Raw genomic sequence first — 22,255 nt, 5'->3', positions numbered from 1 at the left:
TTTTCACGTCTTCGAGACATCTCAAAGTGCTTCACAGGATACACTAAAGTGAATCGACTGTATATTTGGTATATGTAGCAATATATATCATACACAGCAATACATATATACATTAATAGTCATAAATATATGATTTATAGTAATACACATATAAAACAGTGATAAAGAGAGAACATATACAGCAATAAATGTATCATGCACAGTGATACATATATCATACACAGCAATACATATATACAGTATACAGCAATAAACACAATATATAGCAATAAATACATTATACACAGCAATAGATATATACCGTGTATAGTCCTGAATGTATAGTATATCGCAATACATATCATACAAAGCGATAAAGAGAGAATATACAACAATAAATATACAGGAATAAATATATAATATACAGCAAAAAATATATAATACACAGCGATACGTGTACAGAATTCACAGCAACGGCTATACATAGAGAGAGCAATTAGGGTTAAGCATATATATATACACACCTATATACGTATAAATATATGTGTAACACAGAGAAATAATTATTAGCGATGGCAGTGGAGCCAGAGACGGGCGGGTCTGTGCGCATGCGCGAGGGCCAGAGGGCGGGGCGGGGAGGGAGTGAGAGGCAGCGACGCCGACGCCCGCGAGCCCGAGCCCTCCCCTCCCCCCCCCCCACCCACCCCCCTACACCGCCCCGCCCCGCCCCGGGCAGGTCAACCCAACCCCCCCAACCCCACCACCGGCTGCACCCGCAGCAATGAGGGACCGCCTGCAGGACCTGAGGGAGGTGAGCGCCGAGCGCGAGCCCCGACCGTTACTCGGGTAACGGGGCCTCGCTCTGAGGCGGCGGCTCCGGCGGCCACCCCGACCCCCACACACACACACACCCACACCACACAGACACCCACACACACAGCAGCGCGGGCCCCTCGAGGGCGAGAGGCCCCTCTGTGTACCTTCTGTAGCACTGTAAATGCAAGTTGTTGTTGTTGTTGTTGTTGTTATTGGCCCCTGAGTGTGAGCACCGCCCCCCCCCCCCACCCCCTTTCCCCCCACTGCGCGCGCGCGTGCGTGTGTGTGTGTGTGTGTGTGTGTGTGAGGCCCTGTGTTTCTCATGGAGGCCTTCCTTGTCGCTCAGTGGTCAGTCGGGTTGGTCAGTCGGTCAGTCAGTCCCCCCCCCCTCGCCTCGCAAGCGAGGGCTACCCGGGTTCGATCCCCACCCTCCTCCTCCTTCCTCCTCCTTCCTCCTCCTCGTGCCCGGCAGCCGGTCAGGGCGAGGCATCGGGCGAGTCTCTCCTCACGCCGGGACCGCTCTCGGGCGGGCGGGCGGGCGGCCGCACGCGAGCCCGCGGACCGGCGAGCGAGCGGGCGAGGAGCGGGCGAGGGAGCGAGCGAGCGCGTCCGCCTGATACTCGTCCCTCAAGAAAAGCGGTCGACAACGATACAACGTCGGTCGCTTCAATCCACCACCGCTTTGCGGGGGCGCCGGGGTTTCCGCCCCCCACACACACACACACACACACACACACAAAAACGCACGTGCGGTCGATTCACTCCCAGCGGTACGCTCCGCGAGGACCTCTTGAGACGTCTGGAGGGCGCGATGAGGCGCCGGTATCGAATGCGAGGATTGTTATTTATTTGTTGTGGTCAGTCAGCGCAGGACACGCAGTGCGGGTGCCGAGTCCGCGCCCTGTGAATCGTGAGCAGAAGAACCCTGTCCCGTCCTTCCTGGTGTGAATACTGGACTCGTGCACTTTTAGATTTTTTTTTACATAAAAGTGGATAAGAGTAAATATTTTTACTCTGTAACAAAGGAGAAAAAGAAATGCCCCCTTATTTATCTATTTTTGCGTGTGTGCGCCTCCAGCACTTCGGGATGTCCTTTCCCCCCCCCACGCGAAAGGCGCTATCTGTACAAACGTCATCCGCTGTGGTTTCTTTTTTGAAACAAGGAAATTGAATCATGTTCCTGGAAATTACTTTCGGTCGTAAATGTGATTTATTCTTAAGTGTGCATCCCTTATTTGGTTATTGCCAAATTGTAAATAGTGTACTTCGTGACTGTTCCTGGTGCAGCGCTAAGTGATACTTAGAATTGAGTGGTTGCAAAGCTCAAACATCGTCAAGTACCGGGATTAGCGCTGTTCGTGCTGTAACAGGATCACTGGAGATAGCATCTCGGAGCACTTTACAGTGATGGAGACTGCTGCTGAGAGAGGGGAGAATGAGGAGGTGGTTCAAGAGGTAGATTTTGAGGCGAGACAGAGGTAAGGGAGAGTTTCGGAGGTTTCGGAATGCTTGGCCACGGATGCGTGGAATAGAAGAGGAAATACACGTGGAACTAAATAGAAACTTCTTGCACAGAACCGGCACTGGCCCGATTAACCGAATAGCCACCTCCTGCGCTGTAGAAGTTTCCAGTTTCGTGTCCCGTTGTATGTTACCCTGCACGATGGGTGGCATGTAAATGCAAATTATTGTTGTTGTTGTTGTATTGTGCTGTTAGTGCAGAGTTAGAGGAATCGGATAGATGAGGGGAAATGTCTTGAGTTGATGAAGAGTAATGTCTCTGCTCGGGGAGGGAGTAGTGTTTCGTGTTCTGCTTGAAGCCACGTGTTGACAGCTGTGTGGTTTTGCGGTGAAAGGTTTGGTCACAGAGCTGCCTTTTGACTTGGCTGTGATTTTAATTTCTACAGCAAGAGCCGGAGGGTAGAAACAGAGTAACATTCCGATTCCAAATACTTCAGGTGTAATTATTGCCCATTTTTGATTGCCAAAAGTCACAGGATTACACCCAGGATTAAATTTGCAGAGAATTTGGTTCTGACAGATTTTGCCCCCCCAGCCCACCCCTCCCCCGTGTATTGAGAATGTGCCAATAATTTTGCTCCACTTTCAAGAAACCTCTCTCAAAATGCCCATGTTTCTCTGCCCATCGTGTTGTAGCAGGTGCTGCCACATCTGAAATCAGTGCATGTCAACTTGCTAGCCACACCCGAATGACAGATTCTGCTGACAAAATGTCACTGTGTGTTCGAAGAGACCAATAAAAACAGTATGCGCTGTGGATGGGCGGGATTCCCTGTGAGTTTGGAAATAACCTGCCTCGTCCTGCACATCTTCCCCATTGACTTGGTCTACACAGCATGTCCCAGCTGGCCATGTAGGCAACTTTATTTCACAATAATAATAAATACATTTTTTAAAAATAATTAGGTCACTCAATCCACGACTTAGTGGGACACTGCGGTGCGCAATTGGCTGCTGTGATTCAACCAGCAATATAGTCAATTCACTTTACAGAATATACAGTGAAGCGCTTTGAGACGTCTCAAAGACGTGATAAGGCGCTATATCAAATGCAAGGATTATTATTATCAATATTATTGTATGATGGCAATGACAAGGAATTAAGGTATTTAAGTCTAGAGAAACAAATGTAAGTTACAGACAGACTAATAATATTCCTTCTGAGTCTTGTTTCTGTTGTCTAATTTAATCTATTTGCGATGCTTTAAACGTCTGTTTGCCAATCGTTTTTCTTTTGTTTTATCCATTTTTAGTTCAATGAAAATAATGATGAGGAAGCAACGGTCACTGTGGAACATGACCATTTTATGGAGGATTTCTTCCACCAGGTAGGAAGTTATGATTAAAATCATGGAGGGTTCTGTTGACTGAATTAGGCATTGGAGGTTGCCTTGTAGTTGCCGCAATTAGGGTTTTGGGTGTAATTAGGGTTTTGTGTGTGTAAAATAGCATTGTTTGCATGTTTTTGTCAAGTGGATAAATCAGTGCAACTTTCACCCTCAAACATTTAACTTTAACAGGTGGAGGAAATCCGGTTGTTAATTGACAAAATTGGGGAAAATGTAGAAGACGTGAAGAAGAAGCACAGCATCATTCTGTCGGCACCAAACCCGGAAGGAAGTAAGTAAAGTCCTGGCACAACAACGACGACCAAGGCCACCCTAGAAATAAATTTATAGCTCAGAAGAAGGCCATTTAGCCCACAGTCAGACTTTATCCAGCTGATCCAAAACTCCGCCGCCCGCAAACTCACTCGTATCAAACTCCATACCCCCATCAAACCAGTTCCAGCCAGGCTCCACTGCCTCTCTATCGACAAATGGATCGATTTCAAGATCACCGCGCTAGTTTTCAAATCCCTTCATGCCCTGACACTGACCTACCTCTCGACCTGCTTACCCCACCAACCCACTTGCTGCTGCTTCCACTCGACTGGCTCTGGCTTTCTGCATGGCCCTCATGCCCTCAGTTCCACCATTGGTGGCCACGCTTTCAGTCACTACTCCCTGAAACTCTGAAACACTTCCTCTATCCCTCCGCCTTGCCCCTTCCTTCCCCATCTTTAGATCGCGCCAGAAGACCTTTTACTTGCACCATGCCTACGGTTATCGCCCTCCTCCCCCCGGCTTGGTTTCATCTTCCGCTACTGTCAAGTGCTCTGGGACGCTACCCTGTGTGAGAGTCGCCATATAAATGCAAGTTGTTGTTGTTGAGTGAGTCAATTGGCCTGTTTCAGTTCTGTATTATTCAATGATCAAATACAAGTTCTATTTATTCCAAAGTGCTTCATTTTTGTAATGAGTTGCCAGACCCGAGATCCCATGATTTCTGCCCCCTGATTGAGGCGGAGACTAAAAGATCTCCTTTTTATACATCAAAGGTTTATATATAAAAAAAATTTCTTTTTTTTTAAAAAAAAGAAACCAAAGAAGAACTTGAAGAGTTGACCCTTGCGATCAGGAAAGATGCCAACAAAGTCCAAACAATGCTGAAAGGTAAGTGGCCAGTGATCCAAATCAAACCCCGCCTAACGACCTCCCTTTTTGATCGTGCTTACAGTCACCTCGCCCTCCCCCAGCTCGTCATCAGAAGTGCTCCGGGCTGCTGCCCCACTTGAAGGGCACTATATAAATGCAAGTTGTTGTTGGTGATAAATTGCGTATTGTGCTTGTCTGTACAGGATAATGTTCCCCACGAACTCTTGTATAAAAATTACCACTTGACCACACTTTCGGTCATCTTACCCCTTGCTTTCTCGTTGTAGCTATGGAGCGAGAGTGTAAAGATGAGGGTGAAAACCAAGGCTCAGTGAATCTGCGAATAAGGAAAACCCAGGTACAGTATGCTGCTGGAGAAAATGCTGACCGGATAGAAAACGTGCAGTTGATTTACAGAGAGAGAGATACTTGACATATTGCCATGATTGCTGATGTTTTGCCGCCCGCAAAGTACAGCCCTGTAATGATTTCAAATCGCAAACTAACGGAATGGTATTGTACGGAGTCTGACCTGTGCATATGGCTCGTATTTTTAAATTCTAGCATTCAACTCTGTCTCGGAAATTTGCCAGTGTGATGACTGAATACAATGAGACGCAGATACTCTTCCGGGACCGAAGCAAAGGGCGGATCCAGAGACAGCTGGAGATCAGTGAGTGGATCTTCACCGTGGCCGAGAGATTTATACGTACAGTAAACTTCTGATAACTCGACCCTGGCTTAATTTGTCGTTGCCACTTTTCACCCACAAAATATACAGTCAATTCACTTTACTATATATTCTGTGAAGCATTTTGGGATGTCGATGTGATAAAGCGCTATATCAACTGCAAGGATTATTATTATTAAGTCATCGTGGTGTCAATATCCCGGCCACATTTATTTATTTATGTATTTATACATAGGCCCAACTCACTAGTACGGATAACTCATCACTGAACCCCTTTCCCTTGGAGCGATCAGGAGTTTATTGTATATAATGTGTGTGTGAGTGTGTGTGTATACACGCAATATGATGTGTAAACTGCGGATGTATTTCAACATTTCTTCACTCTTAACATAATCTGCCCTTCGCTTTATCTCTGATCTGTGCCCGTTCCCTGATTTTTCACGTCAAATGTATGAAAACGCTTCAAACGCAGTAATTACAGTTGAATGTAGTGACCCACAAAGGTCTCTTAACCATTGCAGCCCCTGCCCAGAGGTGTAAGCCTAGACTTTGAGCTCAAGTACTGATGTGGGGCTTTGAACCTGTAACTTTCTCACTGTTTCCAAACCATGGAAAGAATCTGCTAATTTACTAGCTCGGCATCTCGCGTGAGGTGAACAGCTTCACACATTCCTGATATCCTGACTCGCGCTCTGTGACATTTGACAAACCATTCCGAAATTGTTTTGAATACCGTCACTGCAAACCCAGCCACACCAAACAATCACACCAACAACTGAACTTCACAGAAATAATTTGGAGCAAGCTCATCGCTAATCTCATCAGACGTGGAATGTGCTGCGTCAGGCTTTCTCCCGCTCGCTCGGCCTGACTGCCTGTCCGTTACTTAATCTTTTTATCTCTTGTTTGTTTCCTTTGCGCTAGAATAGGGGATATTCCTGTCAACTGAGAGGTGTTGTTTTTCCATCCGCTGTTGTGAAAAGGCTCCCGATTATTGTGTTGCAAAGACACAATGGCATTTCATTCATTTCAAGGGCGAAACTTTCCTCGTGCGATTCCAATCAACAAAGTGCATCTGTCCTGTTGTTTTCTTCAGGGCTGGACAGATCCCGGCTGCGGGATTTTTTACAGCTCTACTGTCAGACTCAGCAGCCACGTGGGGAAATTCTACACTTCACGCCTGCAGGACGGGCATTCCATCACCCTGTGCCTCACTTCCCCATCTTACAACAGTTTGCACTTTTTTATGGCAGAATGTATATCTCAGAGCTTGACGAATACAATTGGAGTGCAACGAGCAGGGAAGAGATTGCTTAGGACCCTAGGAACGGGAGTAGGCCATTCAGCCCCTCCACCCTATTCCGTCATTCTGTACAAACCACACAGTCAATTCACTTTGCAGCATATTCAGTGAAGCGCTTTGAGACGTCTCGAAGACGTGGTGAGGCGCTGCATCAAATGCGGGGGATTATTATTATTGTATTAGATGATGGCTGATTTGTTCCTCAATTCCCAACTTGTGTTTACTTGTCGGGTGCTCCTGCAGATTGTTTTGTATTGTTTATCGTGTCAGGGATTGCGGAGTGACTTTTTTATGGTGTTCCAATTTATCCCGTGTGTGTGTGTACGTGTGTAGCTGGGAAGACAACCACTGATGACGAACTTGAGGAAATGCTGGAAAGTGGGAACCCGGCGATTTTCACATCTGACGTAAGCAAACTGCAGTCTTGTCAGAATTTCTGTGGCTTAAATGTTTAACATGTCGGTATAATTTGGGGTGGGGGGGCGCAGCTGTGGGATCTCTGTCGGGGTCTTTCTGTGCCGCTAACAACATGGCATCAGGGTATCAATGTGCTCCCAAAACCTGACGGGAGAATCGTGTCCGGGCGGGCGAATTGAGGAAGGAATTCCTTGAGTTGTGATTACTAAACAGACTAAATTGCTGCCATCTTTCCCCTCTCGTCCGTCCACTTCCTTCCAGATCATCTCCGACTCCCAGATCACAAGACAGGCTCTAAACGAGATCGAATCTCGCCACAAAGACATCATGAAGCTGGAGGTCAGCATCCGGGAGCTGCACGAGATGTTCATGGACATGGCTATGTTGGTGGAGCATCAGGTACCTTGACGGCACATGTTACCTGAGGTGTGGGGGCGAGAGCGAGGCGAGGTGGGAGCTCTGTTACTGAGGCCAAGGGGTGGGGGGGGGGGCTTGAGTGGCTTGTGACAGGGGTCAAGGGCGGGGGTGGGGGGTGCGGTGTTACTGGAGGTGCGGGTAGGGGCGCCTTACTAGGGGTTTGGGGGAGGGTCAGAACTTTTGCTTCTCTCTGTCTATCTCTTACTGCCTCAGGTTATTTTGACGTCTCTCTGCTGCAGATGAGCCATCTGCTTCCTGACGTGTCGCCTGTTTATACAGCGTGTGGTCTGCTTTCTGTGATTGAGAATATTTTAACACTCTGTGTTAGCATTTGGACTCTCTGGCTGAGGGAGTGCGACAGGGAGAAACCAGCAGCTTGTGAGGGGCCCCGATGTGGCTGGGCTGTTGGTTGCAGTGAAGCTTGTTATTGGCCACTGTATGGATGCTGGATGTATTGCAGGCACTGGGTCTGATGATGTCTCACTGGAAATGTTCCGTTACAGAAACATCTTGGAACTTACTGTATGAACCCTTTAGGTAGAAGTTTCCCCCTGCCCATTGGTTAGTGTGGGTTATCTGGAATGAGTGATATGGAGGAATTGCTGTGTGAAGAGCAGGAGTCTAATGTTACAGGCCCCCTTGTTAGAACGTATCGCAGTTGAGGATGCGTCTCCTAGCTTCCCACATTCTGGGTCATCAGGTCGCTCGTTATTCCCGAAGTATCCATAAGTTGCTTAAGTTTTGCTTAAGAGCAGATTATGTTGCTGATATTGCAAAGAACTTGTGAATAGCAATCTCTTGAGCAGGAAAGGCTTCCATGGCTGGAACATGTCCATCCAGTCCGGACTGACCATGAATCCGTCAATGCAACCCACCAACCCAGTGTGAGGGGTGGATGGTGAAAGGTGTGACGGGGCACACACACAAGCCCACAGATACTGAATGTTTGTGAAATACAATGTAAAGTAAAATCGAGATTTCTTTTGTGTTTTGCTGATCGCAGCTGATGAAGCGTGAGACAGGTAATGGAAGTGATCCATGTTTGCATCCATGTCATCGATGGCAATGCAACTCTGAGTATAAGTCACGTCATTCTTCTCCCTGCATTCTGTCATCATGCCTTCCACCCCGTGCACTAAACCATCCCAACGTAGAGTCATAGAGGAGGGTAGGGGGTGATTTTATTTGAGATGTTTGACTTAATGGAAAGCGATATTCGTGTCGGGAAGTGTGCAGCATATGTTAAATATCATCAAATAGATGTCATTGATCATTCATCTGATGAAAACAGATTTAAAGTGAATCCTTTTTATTAGTTTCCTACGCAGGGCAAAAGCGATTGCTTTGCATTGCTCACTGACGTGTCGAGGCTAAATTAAGGTAACTTGCAAACGGCAGTGAGCAAATCTCCTGTGCTCGTTCCTGCTGCTTCATTCCCATCCGTGTCATTCCTGTGGGCAGTGTGTGTGTATGTGTGGGGGGGGGGCTGGGGGGAGGGGAAGAGGAGCAATAACCAACAGCTAAGTCAGGAAATCCACAGAATAAGAACAAAATGTCTGAACTAATTTATCCAACGCGTGTGTTTTGTTTTCTCTTTTTTAAAAAAAAAACAGGGTGAAATGATCAACAACATTGAGACGAATGTGGTGAATGCAGCCGAATACGTGGGCCGGGCCAAGGAAGAGACGAAAAAAGCTGTGAGATACCAGAGCAAAGCTCGTCGAGTAAGCTTCGTTATAATAATAATATTTGCATTCGATATAGCACTTCATCACATCATTGAAGCCATCTCAAAGCGCTTCAAAGAACCACCCAATTTTTTTTGATGGGGTGTGAGGAGAGGATTATTACTCCCAGAAAGCGATTCAACAATCGGCTAACAACCAGTTGTCTGTCTGGATTGCAGGCGTTTTTATTTGATGTGATCTTTGTAAGGTTCCGGATTTAAAACAACTCGCACTTGTTATATCGTGCCTTTCAAGCGCCTTGAGACGTCCTCAATGCAATTTTTTGTTTGCTTTGTTTGACGTATGATGGCGTCCCAGGTTTGTTTCAATTTAATCAGCGCTCCCTCACTACAAGGAAGGGGAATGTTCTGGTTCTGTGAGTTGCTCTCATCCGTTCTGGAGCTGCTTTGTTGAAGGATCTTCTCTATTCTGGGCTGTTACTGCAACTGAGGCTGGCTTTATTTATCGTTCAGTTCAGCACAGATGAATCTCTGAGGATTCTGGTGCTGAATGCCTTTGTGCCCATGATCTCAGCCTGGGATTGAGTTGCCGTTCAACCATGCGGATACGCACAGGGCAGAACTGCTCACTTCAGGGAGAAAGTCCTGTGGTTCAATGGACTCTTCTTAACTCTCCCAGAGATTTTAGTCAAACGCAACCAATTTACATTAGCAATAGTCTGAGCAAAATGGTTCATGTTAGAATGAAAGTACTACGCATTTTGCTGAAGATTTACCCCATCGACGCCTCACATCATTTCACAAGCCACAAGAATAGTGATTGTTTCTAATCAAAGGCAATGGAGAGATCCGAATTGGCACTAACCTAATTTTTGTTTTTCATCTTTCTGTAGAAAATGTTCATCATATTGATCTGCGTTGCGATCTTGCTGATTATTGTCGCCATTATCATCGGCGTGACTGTGCCTTCGTAGCCGTCTCTGTGATTCCGTGGCTGTGATCATTCCACTTGGACCTCTGTCCCTCCCGAAGCTCCTGCCCTGGTCTCTGTGGCTGCCTGAACCTTACGATGTCAACATCCTGAACCTCCTGTTCATAGTGACAACGATCATTGCACGAGCAGCAGAGACTTGTGGTGTGGGGAGTGACCAAACCATTCACTACTGTTACTTAACTAGTTTGTGCATCATTTGGCACAATCGCCGATTGTCTTTTTTTTTATCCCATAAATGTTCTTTTAACTTATTTTTAAGGGGTTTCTTCAGAAACTCTTTACCCGATAAAGGTTTTTTTGTTGATCTACGATGTTGATGATGGTTTAGAGGCCGTGTGGAGGCGTGGGATCGCTTTCACGTTGGGAATGCCACGCGGACAAACACTATATATATCACTCTGTTTTCATTGTGCGTTTGGTGGAATGTCACCTGCGGACCCGAATCTGGCCTTTAGACATCCTAAGCAACAAACACCTGACGAACCAATGTTTACACGAATCAAAAAACGTCAGGAAAACTGGAACTGCAAATATCTTGCCAATAACTGGAAATTATATTGCAACGGTCTCGTTGGATCATTTAGAATCGGGTTTGTTGTCATCGGGGTTCACACGTCCACAATAACAGGCGGTTTTAAACCAGGAGCGAAGCTTCCTCGGAGGGTGGGGTCCTGGAAGCTCGTGTGAAGGGAGCCCTCCGAGGATGTGGAATTTTTTTTTTGCACTTGGTGTTTTTATTTTTTTTTAATTTTGCGAAGTTGCATTTAATGATTGTACTTTATATAATCAGACCATTTTTGCCTCGACCTTGTTTACACGCGTTTAAAAAGCCATTGTGACAGATGTAACCTTAGAGCACCCGGGTCTCAACATCACCAGGTGAATGTAAATTAAAAAAAAAACACTCATACCTGCCTTAATCAGTTCATATAATCACACTTATCAAACTGATGGACACTCATTTCTTTGTTGATAGGTTAAGAGCTAAGCAGACTGAATTTATTTTAGGGCCTCCGTTGTGTAAGTGAGGACTGTTTAACATTCCTATGCATATTCCATTGGTGCTGCCAGACTAACTCGTATATGCCTTTATTATTCGCCTTTAGTTTTGCTGCAAGTGTCCCGGTCTTCGTCAGGCAAACAGCTCCGTGTTGTGAGTCCGGCATTGCCTCAGAGCTGTCTGAAGGGATGAGGTTTAAACTCTACTGCTATAAACTGTACTTTGAACGACACGAAAACCGTCCAAACAACCGAGACGCAGCACAGATTAGATGCAGCTAATCAGGTTAGTGCCGTTTCCGTGGAAACACAACCTTGATTTCATTTGATATTGAACGCCAGGTTTCTGATGATAAATTCCACTGAGAGACCTCGCGCACGCACACACACACACACATACGCACACATATATACACGCGCGCACGCACGCACGCACTCACGCACGCAGCAGCAGAGAGTCTCACATCTGGAATTGTGTACCTGATACCGCTGCTCCGCCCTCTCCAGATCCTGGTTCACACCCGGTTCCTGTCGCGGCTGTTTCATGTTGCGGCTTAGTTCAGTTTCATTAAATCTGCGCTGAAGAGAATCAAAAAAAAACCCCACAATAAACCAGGAATTGCTAAGATCACCTTTGAAGTAGACCTGACTTTCTCTCTCTCACACACCTATGCACACACACACACACACACGTGTTCTGTCTCACTCACACACACGCACATCCTTTCCCAAGTCACTTCACATCACTGGCAGGAATGTATTGTGAAGTTAAATGCTGGACATTGGGCCAGGAACAAGGGAACAAGGTCCGAAGACCAAAGGTAAAAAATGTTCTCAAATCAACTGTTAGGGAAACGCTCAGAAAATGCAACACAAAATGTTGGAAACCAAAACTGCCTTTTGCTGGAACTCAGAATGACTATCGTTTATATAAAAAAAAGAATTTGTTACTAATCGTTCACAAAGTACACAGTCAATCCACTTTACAGTATATACTGTGAAGCGTTTTGAGACGTCTCAACGACGTGCTAAGGCGTTGTATCGAACGCCAGGATTATTATAATCTCAAAACTTTAGGCGAAAGAACAGACCTTGTAATCAACAGCTGTCTGTTTGTAAACAGCGCCTTTCAAACCCCGTTCTCTCAGGATCTCCTCACATATAAGACTGATCTGGGTCCAGATTTACTCTGTGCAGAAACGGTCAAATTCTTTAAAAGTCTGTAAAAAGAGGCTTCAAAGCCGAAAAATGAATTCAATAATTTGCCAAAAGTTCTACACTATTCCTCCCGCGATGGAGTTCCAGGTTCCACTGTTTGGCCGCAAACATAACAGATTTCAGTTTAGCTAAAACCCAGCTGGAAAATCGCCCAAAAAGGGATTGATCAACGATGACAGTCGTGCCTCATCTCCTGTCAATACCTGGATTCAGTGGTATATTGATCAGGGATATTGATCAGGTTTGGGAGTAGACGGCAACTAGTTTTGGAAGGGAAAGGTGCATGTAGAAATATATAATGTTCCATTAACTTCTCTCTGCTACATGTTTTAGTGACGTCTGTGAACCATTGCCATTTGCCCTTCTCACTTTCTACCAACTCTGCAACACTGGTAAAAGTGAGGCTCTTCGTCCCAAGGGCAGAGCGTGAAACATTTCACGTGCACTGAAAACACGGCTGTTTAAAGAGCTTTTAGCATTTCTGGGGGGGGGGGATTCTCTATATCCTGAGATATTATTTCCTAACAGGAATCTATCTAATTTGTTAGAAATCCTACCTGGAGAAACAATCAGTTTCATAATAAGCCTTGTATTTGATATAGCGCCTGATCACGACTTCCGGGCGTCTCAAAGCGCTTCACAGAATATACTGTAAAGTCAATTGACTGTATATTTGGCGAGCAAAACGTTTAAACAAAGAGAGGAGCGTCTTTGGGACAAATAGAGACGTAGCGGAAACCTTGCATCGATCGCCAACTGTCTCTGAGCAGCCAAGCTGACTGATGGCTGCTGGCATATGTGTCTCAGGTGTTTAATTCTCTAAGGTCACTGCCTCCAATGTGCGTGTGTGTCTCTCTCTCTCTCTCTCTCGCAGGCTCCTTGTCCCCATGGCTCAGGCTGTGGACTTGGGGAATACAGTTATGAGCTGAAGAGCTGACTGCAATCTGAACCGAGATCCGGGATGTGCGCGCTCTTGTATTACTCGAGCCCTATATTCTGTGGTATCTTACCTTCCAATGCTAGAACTTTGGTAAGGAAGGGAATATCCATTTACACATGTTCAGTCTCGAGACGAGGACAGTAACTGAACCAGAATGACACTCTAACCTGTGGCTGACTGTTTCACATTGCTCCGCATAGTAACTGGTTACAGGCTATAAATGCCCTGAACAGAAGCCAAAGAGGCAGAGACATACATCAGCTCCGACCGAGTGTAAAATTCTGCCTTTTATTTACTCAAACACTCAGAGCCCTGAGCCTGAGCGTCCGTTCTGCACCAGGGATTGACCTGACTTATCTCCTGTATCGCGGGTCTGTTTCCCGTCGCTATTTCAGGAATCCTGAGGCAGAGGGAACACCGCAGGCAGGTCTGGCACTGACTCGCGGCTGCTTCTGCTCTCAGACACTTACCAGTCGGTTGTTCTCCTTCTGCAGTGTGTGGCAGTTCTGCTCCAACGTCCTGACCGACTGAAGCAAATGCCTGTTCCCTCGGAGCGAAGGTCCATGCTCACCGCCCCTCCCCTGCAGTCGGCAAAGCACAATCAACAACAACAACAACAACAACAACATGACATTCGGGTAGAGAGTTTCACGTCGGGAGGACGTCCCAAACACCTTCAGTCCACAAAGTAATACAAACGCTTACAAGAGACTGTGCTGAGCGGAACAGCTCTTTATTCTATTTCTCTGCGGGGTGGGGGAGTGGGGGTTTGTTGTTGAATCGGAGTGTGGGGATGACACAGCCCAGATTGGCTGGGAATGTCCCAGGTGCCTGGAGCAGGAAGGAGCTGCGATTAAGACACAGTTGAGATGACAAACCGACTGTGACTGAGGCTCCAGGATCATGGGCTGTGACCTGCAGCTCACTCCCCCGCACGACCTCCTCACTATCAGCCCTTCGATGCTCGACAACAGCAACACATTACATTTATACAGCGCGTTTGGTGTCCGAGGGGCGTCCCGAATCATCCTGACCGATTCCTGTCCCGACAGCTACTTGGGTTCAGTTACAAGCTGCTGATCTCACGGTTCAGATACCCTGCGTTAATTGCACCCAAGTGCGGTGTCTTTCTGGGGGCTTTAACAACGATGTGGTTTTGGGGGGAATCTCACGCTCTAGTCATCGCAAGTTAAAAGGTAATAAGATTTCACTGAGAAGCAGTAAATAATAATAACAATAATAATAATCCTTGCATTTCCTACAGCGCCTTAATCACGCCTTCGAGACGTCGCAAAGCGCTTCACAGAATATTCCGTGAAGTGAATTGACTGTATGTTCTGTGTATGCGAATCCAGCCTCGCCAACGCGCTGCAATTGTTGGAACGGAGCTTGTCAGACTTCTGCATTTCAGGGCAACAGCAGCTAATGTGGAAAGTAATTGTTAGGTGGAGGAATGGCCCCGAGCTCTGCGCTTCCATTGGTGAACCCACGGTTATGCAACATGCCCATCGGCGAGAAGATTGCCTGTAGAACATCCAGTACAGCCTCGCCATTAACTCAAACTACACAATGTGACATCTGAACCCCTCAGGACAAGCCAGGCTTTCTGCACCAGAATCCCTTTCCCGTCTCCTCAGCATTTCTCCTCATTCCTCTGTCTCGGATCGCAGTAGTGAAAGCGGGCAGCGCTGGAGAAGCTTCGACAACAACAACAACAACAACCACTTGCGTTTAAGTAGCTTCCTTCCCGCCGGCTGGTGTCCCGGAGCGCTCGACTAACTTTAAGACGAATCCACGTTTAGCCGAAAGGCGCTGCATTTTTTTTTTTAACAATCGGATCTCGTGACTGAACGGAACTGAACGACGTCGGGAAACGAAGCAAAGCCGAGGCTATAAACTGACCGTTTGCTTTGACAAGGCTGCATTGATGTCGTCAGCGACTCGAATCGATCTGTGTCCCATTGATCGCGGGGCTAACTGCACATGAAAAGACCGGGCGCCCATTATTTCACTGGCCCTATACATTAGTCGAGGGTTGCCATGGCTACTGGCGAGTATAATTACACCCAGAACATTCCTTATATGAGTCAATGATTCCAATCGCATGTCTGAGTCAACGCCACCCACCGCTCATGGCAAAGACGAACATGTGCTGACTCTTTCGTTGGCACAAATTCCTCTGTTAAAGCCCAACCTGGCAACGCGGTGGGCACTGAAGCAAACGTAGTCAAGAACCTCAGAGACTGACCTCTCTCTCTCCTCACTAACGCTAACGGCAAGAGAGACCGGGATAAACCGGGCGTTCGGAAAAATGTTGGCAACAGATTTTTTTGGGGGAGGGGGGGTGGGGTGGGAAACCCGAGGACTGCTGCGTTCAACATCCACCGGAGGGACCGGGCGAAAGCTAATCCAAGTTGGTTAAGATGGTATTCGGGTAGAGCAACAGCAACTCGCATTTACACAGCGCCCTTCTCACTGGGTAGCGCCCCAGAGGGCTTGACCGTGGCGGAGCAGGGTCGAAGAGGAGGGAGGGAGGGAGGGAGGGAGGGAGGAGAAGAGCTGTTGCTCCCATCACAGAGCAAGTCGAGCTCCTGCTGAGAGACATCAGGTGTTGGTGTGTGACAGTCACCGTAACAGCGAGCTCAGTGTGACAGGAAACCAGCGCAGCCTGGCAACCAGAGCAGCCACGTTACTGTGTGATCAGCGTCAATCAGGACAGCGCCAGCCCTGACCCTAACCCTAACCCCCAACCCCAACACTAACCCCCAACCCTAACCACATCCCTCGCGCCACTCCCAGAATCTCCCAGGAAACAACTCCCCTCACTGCAGCAATCGCCTTCATAGATTGTGCAGATTTCCCTGGTTGAGAAGCATCTTCCCTGTCGCCTTAGACCCCAAACGTGGCTTAGACTGTTCTGGAACGATAGTAAATAAATCCACACACACACACACACACACACACGCGCGCACACGTCGCTTCCATCCGGACACTCTCTCGGACAGTTTATTCCCCTCCCTCCCCCCCACCCCCCATTTAATAATCTGGGCATTTTGACACAGCGCCTTATCACAGCGTGAAAGCATCTCAAAGCGCTTTGCGAGATTTCACCGTAAACTGTGAGCGACTGTGACTTTTGCGGGTGGAAAGGTTTGCGCACGGCGAGCGATGTCTCGCCAACAGCCACAAAGTGGGCCACCGACTTGATCTGCGAGATTTCACTCAATTTCACACCCAGTGTTTTATTTGGGGGGGTGGGGGGGGATGGGGGTTGGTTGGGTTGGGTTGGGTTGGGTAAAGAGTGACAATTTTTAAATAGGTTTAAGGTGGGGAGAGAGAGGGAGAAAGAGAGAGGAACATTAACCACAATTTGAAATTGTATCAAAAAAAACATGAGTGTGAGTTGAGTGTGAGTGAGTGTGAGTGAGTGAGCGTGTGTGAGTGAGCGTGAGTGTGTTGAGTGTGAGTGAGCGTAGTGTGAGTGAGTGAGAGTGAGTGAGTGAGTGTGAGTGTGAGTGAGAGTGAGTGAGAGTTGAGAGTGAGTGAGAGTGAGTGAGTGAGTGAGAGTGAGTGAGAATGAGTGAGAGTGAGAGTGAGAGTGAGTGAGTGAGTGTGAGTGAGAGTGAGTGAGTGAGTGAGTGTGAGTGAGAGTGACTCCGGATCAGGATCCTGAGAATCTGCTGCTAATTCTGTAGAGAGGAATCGTTTGAACACAAATCTGCCGCAGTTGTGTGTTGAGGTTATTTTTTTCTTTTGCTCAACAGCCGGTGCTCAGCACCAGGAGAGAAACTCAGCCAAGTTTCCAGATATCTACAGATCACAATCACCAGTAAATACATTCTCCCTCTCTCCCTCTCTCTCCCTCCCTCCCTCCCTCTCTCCCTCTTTCTCTCTCTTCTCTTTCTTCGTCCTCCTTTTACTTTTGCAAATGACAGTCTTGATCTCACGGTACAATAACAGAGAGGGAAATAGACAGAGAGAGAGAGAGAGAGAGATATAGACAGACAGACAGACAGATGCATAGATGGATGGATAGATGGATAGATAGATAGATAGATAGATAGATAGATAGATAGATAGATAGATAGATAGATAGATAGATAGATAGATAGATAGATAGATAGATAGATAGATAGATAGATAGATAGATAGATAGATAGATAGATAGATAGATAGATAGATAGATAGATAGATAGATAGATAGATAGATAGAGAGGATTAGGTAAGAATTTAGCACAGGATACTGTATCATTGTTTTCTCGTGTTACGTTGAGCTGAGGAAAGGGAGAAAGGAAAGGTAAGTAGACACTGACCTGGTTACTCGCTGACTGTGGCTGTAGCTGTGGCTGATGCTGTGGCTGATGCTGTGTTTGAGTCTGTAGCTGTGGCTGTTTCTGTGTCTGTGGCTGATGCTGTGTCTGTAGCTGTGGCTGATGCTGATGCTGTGTCTGTAACTGATGCTGTGTCTGTAGCTGTATGGCTGATGCTGTGGCTGTGTCTGTAGCTGTGGCTGATGCTGTGTCTGTAACTGATGCTGATGCTGTGTCTGTGTCTGTAGCTGTGGCTGATGCTATGTCTGTAGCTGTGGCTGATGCTGATGCTGTGTCTGTAGCTGTAGCTGATGCTGTGTCTGTAGCTGTAGCTGATGCTGATGCTGTGTCTGTAGCTGTAGCTGTAGCTGATGCTGTGTCTGTAGCTGTAGTTGATGCTGTGGCTGTAGCTGATGCTGATGCTGTGGCTGTTTCCGAGGCTGGAGCTGTGGTCGAGGCTGGGCTGGAGACAGCGAAGGGCAGCCCAGCCTGGCAGCCAGCACTGGGCACCGACAGCCTCTAGCGAGTGGCAGGAACCCTCGTCCTCATCCCGGTGCCGCAGGAGAGGCGAGGACCCGCCTGGCGGAGCGAGGACCGGCAGCGTCGGCGCTTCTTGTGTGACCCAAAGCCCAAGTCCAAGTCACCATCAGTCATTGTAGCCAACCGCAGGTCACAGGGAGATAACAGAGAGAGAGCGAGAGAGTGTGTGTGTGTCAGAGGCTGGGCTGGGGGGTGTGACACACGCACACACACACTCACAGTTAAAGCAGAGCCTCTCCACACTGAGACCTCGAGCCTGCCTCAAAGTGCTTCACAGATAATAACTGTTGAAGTGGAAGTGACTGCGTGTATTTTGCGGGCCGAGCACCCAAGCCCACGAAGAGGGCTGCTCAGTTTTAACAGGTGCTGGAGTTCCTCCACTTGGAAAATGCCATCAACCGCAGGGACCGTAGGCGGTTCTCTTCGACCGTGCTCACCCCCCCCCCCCCCCCCCTTGACTCTCTAACCCCTCCTCGCTCCTTCCCTTCACCTGACCATTCCACCCTCCTCGCTCCCTCCCTTCCCTCCCCTCACTCCTCGCTCCCTCCCTTCCCTCCCCTCCCTTTCCTCCCCTCCTCGCTCCCTCCCTTCCTCGCTCCCTCCCTTCCCTCCCCTCACCCTGACCATTTCCCCCCCAATGCTCGGGTCCCGACCCAACTGTCCAGCGCCTTGGGACGTCCTCCCGACGTAGAAAGGCGCTCTATAAATGGAATCTTGTTGTTGTTGTTGTTCTCCCTCCAACCTCCCAGATCGTTCCCTGATTTGGGCCGAATACAGTCGGGGCTCTAATGTGGCCGCGATGAGCTCCAGGTGTCAGGCGAAACAGCTCTGTGAGCGACCTGTGCTGACTGCGCAAATGGTGCGAAAGGCTTCGAGACTTCTCGCTGACACAATCCGGGCGCTCATATCAAACTCGAGGAACGTTTATTATATTATTTTCTTTCTGCACCGCCCACTCTTAAAACGGCCTCCTCTGTGGGAATCCCAATTTTAGTGTCAAATTACAGGCGAGCGCACACACAAACGCACACACTGCCTGTAAGCTCACACCCACTCACAAACTGCTCACATTCTCGTTTACTTTCTGTGTGTGTGTGTGTGTGTGTGTGTGGGTCTGTCACACCAGATTTCCACGGGTCACACGATCCTTCAAACGGTGTTAAATAACTTGACTGCGGCAAATGGGGAATTACGCACTTTCGATTGAACTTAATCGTGACGAGACACTACTTCGCGCGAAGGGCGCTGTGCAAATGCAAGTCGTTGGCGGTGCTGTTGCTGAAGACGAGAACGTTTTGGGTTTTAGACGGTTTTATTTTCAAAATTTTGACAAAACATAATTTAGACTTCAAAAAAAATATTAAGGCAAAATACAAAGTTACATCATGAACTATCTACAGCACCCCTAACCTTCCCCCCCCCCCACCACCGCAATCTAACGTACGATTCTCAGGTTCGGTTATGCATCAACCAGGATATTATTTCTCCAACACTTAAATGTATTTTTTTTTGTTCCTTTCCTAAGGAAAAAAAACACAACGTGCAGAGACATCGGCTTGGGGTGGGGTGGGGGGGGGAAAATAAAACTTCACAAATGGGTGATAGCTTCGGTTATATAAGGCGATGCTACAAACACGCACAGGCATGATACAACAGTCTGTACATTTCCACAATCATTTGGGATTACATTTTTTTTTTGCATTTAGAATACACATTGAAAATAGCAAGTTATAAAAATGCCCAAATAAGTGTTCAGTTTAGAATAACAGTTTGTGAAAGGGTTGGGAGAGGAGGGAGAGAGAGAGAGAGAGCGAGAGGTGGAGGGGGTGGGGGTGGGGGTAACCAAAATAAATCGAGCCGTTATCACTCATTAGCAGAAACGTGTGTGTGTGTTCCCAAAGGAAAATACAGGCAAGTGATGCATTTTGTTTGCAGCCTGATTACGCTGTGTGGTGTGTGTCCTGTAGCTCAGTGGTTAGAGCACTCGCTTTGCAAGTGAGAGACCTGAGTTCAGTTCCAGGCAGAGGGCGAAACCTTGGGCAAGTTTCCTTACTCCACACAGAGCCTAATAATAATCCCTCCAAAACCAAAAACAATAATAAATTGGTCATTTTCAATCCACGACTGTTTGGGGGACATTGCTGTGCGCAATTGGCTGTCGCGTTCGCCCACAAATATATATACAGTCAATTCAATTTACAGTGTGTTCTGTGAAGCACTTTGGGACGTCCTCCCGACGTGAAAAGCGCTATATCAAATGCAAGGATTATTATTATTGTTGTGTGTGTGGTGTGTGTGCGGTGTGTGTGTGTGGTGTGTGTTAGGCTCAAGGCAGAGGGAGACAGAGGTATTGGGTGAGCTTCCCCACTGGGGTGCCTGCGCCCTATCCAATGCATCTTTCTCTCTTGGTTCCCACAGCTCAGACAAGGGTTACTGCCTGTCCAGCCTCGGTCACCACGGAACACCTTCGAGTGGATCCGCTTGTTAGAGGAGAACCGAGCTCTCCGAGTCCGGATCACAGCCCTGCAACAGGACAAGGAGCAGACCAAACTTTTGGTGAGTGATGCACAAGTCGGTTTAACGAGCTCCCGGGGCTGGGTGTGGGGGGGGGGTCTTGGGATAGATGGAGTACCTTCTCCGCAGTACGGTTCCTCTTTATGTTTATGGGTTATTATTTTTTTCTCAACGTGAAAGGGTACAGTATATACCCGACCCAACTGTGTTTGTCTTTGCGTCTCGTCGTTGTCCCCGATTGTGCAATCGCTTAACGTGCAGTGGGGTGGTTTTTTTTTGGGGGGGGTATATTTGGACACACGGCATCTCTCGGGAGAGTGCGTGTCGGTGACTTGCCCGTTGCATCGGTAGGAAAGGAGGCTGGAAACCAGCAGGAGGTTGAAATTGTCTTTGCAACAGCTTAGCTCGGGTGCTCCTGCTCTCATCCCGTCTCCGATTTGGGGGAGAGTGGAGGGGGGGGGGGAGGGGAAGGGGGGAAAGAAAGACAGTTATACGACTTGCAAACTAGACACCCGATCAAACCCATTTAAATTCAGGTTGTATCCAAATTTCCCGTCTGTCTGATGCGCGATCTGGTCCTTAACCACTTTGGAGTTTTCTCTTTTTTTTTAACCCCCCACCCCCCCCAAACCCCCCACCCCCCCCAAACACAATCTAAAGGCTGCCAACCATCCCCTTGTGAGCAGATGTTGTTTGTCTCTGTCTGGAGACCTGTGATGGCATCAGGTTTCACTGTACACCTGTTGCAGGTTGCCAGGAACCCTTAAATAATACAGATGGCTTTAGTCACTGCCATTCAGCCCTTTGCACTTAACCCACACAATATTTCAGAGCCCCCCCACACACCCCCACCCCTGGCCTGATCGGCCTGCTATGCAAATCCAAGTTGTCGTCGTCGTACCTCGTCCCAGGTAGGTGTTGAACCACGCCACCCCATCCCTCTGTGCGGGGTGGTGGTGGTGGGGGGGAGGAAAAAAAACACCAGCAAGATCTCTGCTGTCGCGGCACCGCAATCACTGCGTGAAACCATTACGCTTCTGCTCAGTTAACGGATCCTTTTACGCTTCCTGACTGCGTAAAAGCACCGCGGCCACTCTCACTCCAACTCACTCCTCAGCCCCAGAGCCATCGAGGTCTAAGGGCGCACTTGTCTGCCTCTCCTGGCTCTGGGTTCCAGCTTTGTCCAGTGGGTTGGGGTGGGGGGGGGGGGCGCACAGGCTTGTTTTGGGAGTTATAAAGTGCTTTTAAAACCCCCAGTCCGTGACGTGCTTTTGGTTTAATTTGTCAGCCATCAAGTGGATGGTGTTTCCATGACGCCAACAGCTGCCTCGCTATTCATCAGTCACAGGTTTGATTTCTTTTGGCGATGCAAATGCATTCCCCACCACCCACCCCCTCCCCCCCTCCCCCCTTCCCCCCCCCCCCCCCCCCC

General features: G+C 47.9%; 2 protein-coding genes across 3 annotated transcripts in view; both read left to right on the top strand.

The window, feature by feature from the left end:
* Nucleotides 1–714: 714 nt before the first annotated feature.
* On the top strand, nt 715–18,739 carry stx2b (syntaxin 2b). 2 transcript variants are annotated; one of them, XR_006085272.1, is made up of 12 exons: nt 715–790; nt 3,570–3,644; nt 3,837–3,936; nt 4,737–4,811; nt 5,081–5,151; nt 5,358–5,466; nt 7,121–7,194; nt 7,466–7,603; nt 9,235–9,345; nt 10,202–11,270; nt 11,588–11,591; nt 18,714–18,739. XR_006085272.1 is itself a non-coding variant. In XM_042337671.1 (10 exons), the coding sequence occupies exons 1-10, from the start codon at nt 761–763 to the stop codon at nt 10,280–10,282; spliced, it is 864 nt and encodes a 287-aa protein (XP_042193605.1). In that variant the 5' UTR covers nt 715–760; the 3' UTR covers nt 10,283–11,389. The 2 variants fall into 2 exon arrangements, 1 of the variants encoding a protein (XP_042193605.1); XM_042337671.1 differs by lacking the exons at nt 11,588–11,591; nt 18,714–18,739 and having other exon boundaries at nt 10,202–11,389.
* Nucleotides 18,740–20,730: 1,991 nt separating this feature from the next.
* Nucleotides 20,731–22,255, top strand: part of LOC103188019 (RIMS-binding protein 2) — a 53,996-nt gene continuing 52,471 nt past the window's right edge. The window contains 1 exon segment of the mRNA XM_007907824.2: nt 20,731–20,865. The gene's annotated coding sequence lies outside the window, so the exon portion shown is untranslated.

Source organism: Callorhinchus milii, unplaced genomic scaffold (assembly GCF_018977255.1).
Source record: "Callorhinchus milii isolate IMCB2004 unplaced genomic scaffold, IMCB_Cmil_1.0 Scaffold8, whole genome shotgun sequence".
Taxonomy (NCBI): domain Eukaryota; kingdom Metazoa; phylum Chordata; class Chondrichthyes; order Chimaeriformes; family Callorhinchidae; genus Callorhinchus; species Callorhinchus milii.
Note: the sequence above shows the minus strand (reverse complement) of the source record. Positions and strands in the feature narration are given on the sequence as shown.

What these genes read in the sequence shown, in the direction of transcription:
- stx2b (XM_042337671.1), top strand. Translation starts at nt 761, where the DNA reads ATGAGGGACCGCCTGCAGGACCTGAGGGAG. An exon ending in CTATGTTGGTGGAGCATCAG is followed by an intron (nt 7,604 to 9,234) that starts GTACCTTGACGG and finishes AAAAAAAAACAG; the next exon opens with GGTGAAATGATCAACAACAT. An exon ending in ACCAGAGCAAAGCTCGTCGA is followed by an intron (nt 9,346 to 10,201) that starts GTAAGCTTCGTT and finishes ATCTTTCTGTAG; the next exon opens with AAAATGTTCATCATATTGAT.